Source organism: Herpailurus yagouaroundi, unplaced genomic scaffold, assembly GCF_014898765.1.
Source record: "Herpailurus yagouaroundi ecotype Mexico unplaced genomic scaffold, PumYag 216, whole genome shotgun sequence".
Classification (NCBI taxonomy): domain Eukaryota; kingdom Metazoa; phylum Chordata; class Mammalia; order Carnivora; family Felidae; genus Herpailurus; species Herpailurus yagouaroundi.
Window position 1 is genome coordinate 7,128,273 of NW_024412447.1, and position 6,000 is coordinate 7,134,272.

At 54.1% G+C, this 6,000-nt stretch overlaps 2 protein-coding genes across 2 annotated transcripts in view; one reads left to right on the forward strand and one right to left on the reverse strand.

Moving 5' to 3' along the window:
• Positions 1-5,755, forward strand: part of CNPY4 (canopy FGF signaling regulator 4) — an 18,966-nt gene extending 13,211 nt beyond the window's left edge. The window contains exon 7 of the mRNA XM_040455931.1: positions 5,718-5,755. Coding sequence (XP_040311865.1) covers positions 5,718-5,732 — 15 coding nt within the window. The 3' untranslated portion in view covers positions 5,733-5,755. The remainder of the gene's footprint in view (positions 1-5,717) is intronic.
• On the reverse strand, positions 1,996-3,927 carry LOC121017603 (paired immunoglobulin-like type 2 receptor beta). The gene is made up of 2 exons (XM_040455928.1): positions 3,287-3,927; positions 1,996-2,964 (listed from the first exon to the last, which is right to left on the reverse strand). Exons 1-2 carry the CDS (start codon positions 3,339-3,341, stop codon positions 2,228-2,230), a joined length of 792 nt encoding a protein of 263 aa, XP_040311862.1. The 5' UTR covers positions 3,342-3,927; the 3' UTR covers positions 1,996-2,227.
• Positions 5,756-6,000: the final 245 nt, after the last annotated feature.

Sequence of the window (6,000 nt, forward strand, 5' to 3'; positions counted from 1 at the left end):
TGGGGGAGGGGCAGAGAGTGAGGGAGAGGAAGAGAATCCCAAACAGGCTCCACACTGTCAGAACACAGCCTGACACAGGGCTCAAACCCACGAACCCTGAGATCATGGCCTGATCCGAAGTTGGGCCCTCACCTGGCTGAGCCACCCAGGCACCCCCAACCTAAATGTCTTTATTTGTTTTTTTATTTTTTATTAAAAAAAAAAAAAATTTTTTTTAACGTTTATTTATTTTTGAGACAGAGAGAGACAGAGCATGAACGGGGGAGGGGCAGAGAGAGGGAGACACAGAATCTGAAACAGGCTCCAGGCTCTGAGCTGTCAGCACAGAGCCCGACGCGGGGCTCAAACTCACAGACCTCGAGATCATGACCTGAGCTGAAGCCGGCCGCTTAACCGACTGAGCCACCCAGGCGCCCCCAACCTAAATGTCTTTAAATAGGAAACTGAATAAGTACATTTTGATACATTACCACAAGGAGACGTCCTGCAGCCTTTTTTAAAAAGGCATAACTGGGGGCATTGGGTGACTCAGTCACTTAAGCCTCACACTCTTAATTTCAGCTCAGGTCAGGATGTCATTGTCGGTCCTGAGATCAAGCGCCATGTCGGACTCCATGCTGAGTGTGGAACTTGCTCAGGGTTCTCTTTCTCCTTCTCTCCGCCCCTTCCCGGCTCACACTCTTTATCTCAAAATAAATAAATAAACATTAAAAACACATTTCTTTTTATTACTTTCCTATATTTTTTAATATGAGCATGAATATCCAATTAATTGTATTAATTGAAAAATTATTTTATTGGGGTGCCTGGGTGGCTCAGTCGGTTAACCTTCCGACTTTGGTTCAGGTCATGATCTCACGGTTCATGAGTTCGAGCCCCATATGGGGCTCTGTGCTGACAGCTCACAGCCTGCAGCCTGCTTCAGATTCTGTGTTTCCCTCTCTCTCTGCCCCTCCCCTGCTTACGCTCTCTCTCAAAACGAAATAAACATTAAAAAAATTTTTTTTAAAGAAAAATTAATTTATTGATGAAAAATTCATAGTAAATGTGACCGAACTGAGAAATGAGAAAAGTTAGGAGGATCAGGGAAGGAGGACGAGGGGTCTGGGGAGAGGGAAACCTCTCAAAAAAGGCCATTTAAGGCAATATGGAGGAGGTGCCAGAAATAGAAATCCAACGCTGTCTTGCTAAATTCAGGTTGTGAGCCACTTTCTATTTGCTCTGAAACCAGCACGGTGGCCAGATGGGACAGTGGTTTACCAAGGGTGGGGGCACAGAGAGTGTCCTTCCACACAGGAGCAGTGATACGTTGTTAGAATTGTCAGTGCAAGTGATTATAAAGAGCAGACCTGGGGTTTTTAGTTTTTAAGGAATATTTCTACAGATAATATTCTACAGACAGTGCATCCCCTAGTGCCTGCTCCTGGGAAGGGCTCCCTCCCCAACCGCTCTGGAGACCGACAAACCTAGGTTCAAGTTTCCAAGGCCTGCTGGGTAACATGGGAAGATCTGCTGCTGTAACACATCCCGTTCCTGGGTTAAAATAGGTGAAGACAACAATAGGATCAGGTCAGCTGTGAAGCTGAGCAGCTACTAGGTTAAGAGTGGAGGCTCGGGGGTGAAACGGGGTTCGAGTCCTGCCTGCGCCATGAGTGTGGCTCTGGGCAGGCGTTTAGGCTCTTTGGGCCTCAGTTTCCCTATCTGTAACAGGAAGATAAGAGCAGTGCCTACTGTTACTGTGGGGTCGCGGGGAAGGTTGTTAACCAGGGTGACGTACACCTAGTTGTTCAACCTGACACAGTGCATGGTAAGCGGCAGCCGCCATATTTCTGCTGTAGATGGCATGTCTCAAAGGCCAGGATGGAGGAGCAAGATCTGAGTGGACAATGGGGACGGTGCAGGCAGAGGTGGGGACCAGGGGTGGGGGGAGGCAAGGAGGGTAAAGAGGAGGGGAAGAGAGGGATGGAAAAGGAGAGGAGGGAAGGGGCTGGGGCAGGGAGCGTCGTGGGCCAGGTTCCGAGGAGCAGAGCAGGAGAAGGACGCAGGGGGGACTGGGAAAAGAGGTAATGGGGCGTGGCCAGGGGACAGGGGTCTTGGGTCATGATTGGGTACCTGCTGTGTGTGCTGGGTTGAGCCCGCGACTGTCGGGAGACACAAGACTGGGGGCTGGCAGGGGCTACTCACAGGGACACAGGACAAAGGGAAGGCAGACCACGCCCTGAAGAAGTCAAGTCCACCTGGACAGCGTGGGGTGAGGGGAGGGAGGCAAGACTGGAGGCCCAGCTTGAAGCAAGAAGGGAGGATTCCTGGGCAGCCTGGAAGGTGCTGAGGCTGGGGGAGCGGGGTGGGGACTGGCTCCGGAGGGGGCAGTGAGGGGGATGGGCAAGGAAGGCAGCCCAGGTTTGGGGAGATCCAGGAGAAAGAGTAAAGTTGGCAGAGGCCTGGGGAGGGGAGAGGGGTGGGGAGAGGAGTTTGAGAGAAGGGGTGAGCAGGAAGATTGGGGCCTGGGCCAGGCCTGGGGGATGAGGGCACCCTGCAGGGTGGGTGTGGTGGCTGCCGGGCAGCTGGACTCACCGTCGGTAATGGTGAGTTTGGTCCCTGGGATGGACTGCCACACCTGTTTGCCGTCTCTTAGCGTTTCCACTTGGACCCGGCAAAAGTACCTATTCTCATCTTCTTTCCGCAGGTTCCATATACGCAGGGTGCCAGAGTTCTGACCCTCTCTCAAGTCCAGGGAGATCCGGTTCTTGTAATCCTCATGGATAAAACGCTGAGTGCTGTTGTAGATGACCTCTCCATGGAAGTCTCTCCGTCTGACGGCTATACTCAGTCTGGGATCCTTGGCTAACTCCCAGCAGTGGAAGTAGGAGAAAGAGATGCAGGTGGAACCACCCTCGGGGGCTGAGAGAGACGCTGGTTGGTTGATCCCAAAGTCAGTGTTTGGATTGCATGCTTTTGAGCTGCCTGGAGGAGAGACAGGAGAGACTTTGAGCCACTGGGAGAGATGAGGACGATAACCCCAGACCTTCTGGCACCCTCACTCACAGAGCACACCAAGTGTGACAGATGGCAGGACTGGCCCTCTGGCCTGGGTGTCCCCCTTGCCGGGCTTGGGGTAGGGAGGAGGGTGAAGGGTTGGGGAGGACCTGGCACCATGGGAGCAGCCCGCTGGAGCTGGGAGGCCTGGCCGGCTACCCCAGCAGACCCCTTCTCCAGCTGCCCAGCCACAGCCCTTCCTGGGGACTCCTGGCCCTCGGGGCAGAGCCAGGGTGTCCTGGACACTCACCAGCCTGCAGAGATGCCGGCAGCAGCAGCAGGGACAGCAGCAGGGACGGACCCATGGTCTCACTCTCCTCCCAGGAGAGGAGAAGCCAAGCAGCTCTGTCAAGGCCAGAGGGCAGGCCCTACAGAGGTGCCTCCTCGGGGAGTCCAGAGGAACGTGGAAAGCGTGGATCAGGTTCCTTCGGAAGAGCAAGGGAGGGTGAGCTTCCCCAAACTCGCGGGCCCCCGGAGTACCCAGCACTTCCTTTATCAATCTGGTTTCTTCTTTTTCTACATTGCAAAAGCGCCTCCCTTGTGGTCAGTGCACAGAGAGCCGTGAGAAAGGCCCCCAACTTCTTTCTTCACATGGAGGGCCATGGTTCTGACCTTGGCTATCTGTGGCCTTGCCTCTTCCATCTCAGCTCCTGGCCACCTCTCCTCAGGAGTCAGTCTCTGTCTCTCCAGCTCTCCTTCTCACTGGCTCTCGGCATCTCCTGGCCTCTTTTTGTCGTCCAGGTGAAGGGGCTGCAGCAGGACCAGCTTTGGCTTTTCCAGCCAGAGGACAGGCAGCCATGAGTCTCTGCCCAGCTAACACCTCCCCAGAGGAAGGAGGAGGGACCCACTGGTGATCAAATGGCCTCGACCCCAGCACCATGCACCAAGGACACCCAACTTGCACCTGGACGCTCTCCCTCCCAGCAGGGGTTCCCCTGCCCAGGACCCAGGCCTACCAGGCTCCTTCCTTCCCCTGGTCAGCTCCTTTTGTGCAGTCTCACACCATCCCTGGGGTTAAGAGGTGAGGGTGGGCCTTCTGGAGCCCATGCCTCGACCCACAGGAGGCAAGACTTGATCGGCAGACCCCTCTGTCCTCCACTCCACAGATGAGGAGACCAAGGGCTCAGAGAAGCCCTGCCTCAGGTCACGTGACTTTCGAGGCAGGTCCAGGACTCAAACTCCAGTCTCGCTGAGTCCACAGAGCCTTCTGCTCCTTCTGGATGCTCCCACCAAGTTGCACCACACAACCTTGGGCCTCGGCTCCCTTCTGGGGGGTAAGCCCCAGGAGGCTGTATTTTTATAATGCTCCTTAGGTCATTCCCTCCACAGCTGTGAGAGCCCTGGCTAATTGGAAGCCTTCCTTGAGCAGGGGGGAAATAAGGCCCAGAACAGTAATGAGTCACCCTCCGGACGGTCCCTGGACCGTCTCCAATCGAGGGCACTGCCAGCCTGTGACTGCTGGTGGGTGGGGACGAGATATTGGGGCTGAGACCATTGGTGACTCTCTGTGCTGGTTTTAGGAGGCTCAGCTCCCTCCCTCCCCAGAATGAGGTTGGCATTGGCTTACTCAGTAGATGGTGGGGATTGGAGAACATGATTTCATCACAGGAAGTGGCCCCATCTTCTGGAGGCCGAAGCAAGAAGACCAGCTTCCTTTCTCAGTTGCTTCCTCAGTCCTAATTTTCCCCCACGCTGCTCCCAGGGCCTTCCAGGCAGCCCCTGCCCTGTCCCTGTGTCTGCATTTCTTGTACTTCCTCCTAGGCCCCAGGAGACAGGTTCTGCATTTTCATGGAATCCCCTTCTCTGAGCCAGGCCCTAAATTTGCCTCATTTTCAGCCCTACAACATTGGGTGGTGGATTTGTTGTTTTTCTATTTTCACCATCAGGAAACTGAGGCACCATCAGGAAGCAGCCTTAATGTCATGGAGTCCACTGGGCTGTGAAAGACATTTGGGTGAATGGTGACAGCTGGAAAGGTGGACAGAAGAGAGGACAAGGGACCGACTGCCTTTTTGGCAGTTCCTCTAGAGGGTGGCCTGCCCTGTCTGAGGGGTGACACCTGAATTTTATCCCCACCTTACCTCCCTGGCTGTGGAACCTGGCTGGACAGTCTCTTCTTTGCCAGGTCACCCAAGGAGGGGGCTGGACCCCACTAGGGGGTGCCCCAGCCCCTTCTGTTGGGCAGCGTGGCATGTTTACTCAACAGGCTCTGGGTCACTTTGGCAGAGTACCTGTCGCCCGGGTGCCTCAGGCCCTGCCTCTCCCATATACGATCTCCCTAGATGCAAGCTGCACATTCCATGCCATGTTCAAGCCCCTGGCCCCAGTGGGATCCCTATGAGACTTGAAATTAGGAGACATGATTTCTGCTCACAGATGGTGTGTGGTCTTTGTGTTTGTTCATCCTCCCTGTCCTGGTAGCATCCTCCCTGTCCTGGATGGGCAGAGCCTAAATGCAGCTTTTTAGCCCAGGGGGTGGCTGTGGGGGAGGGGTCAGGAGTGTGATCAGAAGCAGGGACAGAGTGAGGACTATGAGCTGTGGATCACAATTTGAGAATACGGCCTTAGATCTTCCTCCAAGTTCTACTAAGTTTCTGTTCTCCCTTCTTCATTGGCCACATCTGTCACTGTTCCAGTCCCTTCCCCGTCCATGGCACCTCACCCTGCTCCTCTCTTCCCCCCAAGATCAGGAGTAAGGCAAAGAGGTCTGCTCTCACTGCCCCCATTCATTGTGATGGACATTCTAGCTCATGCATAAGGCAAGACAAATAGGTAAAATTGTTCTGTGTTTTCTGAGAATCTGTATTTATGTATTTGGCATTCATTCATCACATGGCAATTGTATTAACTTTTTTTTTTTTTAATTGTCTGCATTCTTGATGCTCTGGCACTTGTGGCCTTGCTGTCTGGGGAGAGATGGCTCCTCCCAAGGCTAGCCTATTCTTAGAACTTGCAAAGGGCTTT

Bases quoted from the DNA above. Each gene is read 5' to 3' on its own strand.
- LOC121017603 (XM_040455928.1), bottom strand. From the start codon at position 3,341: ATGGGTCCGTCCCTGCTGCTGTCCCTGCTGCTGCTGCCGGCATCTCTG. The intron at 2,965-3,286 runs GTGAGTGTCCAG...TCTCTCCTCCAG, and splicing joins GCCGGCATCTCTGCAGGCTG to GCAGCTCAAAAGCATGCAAT.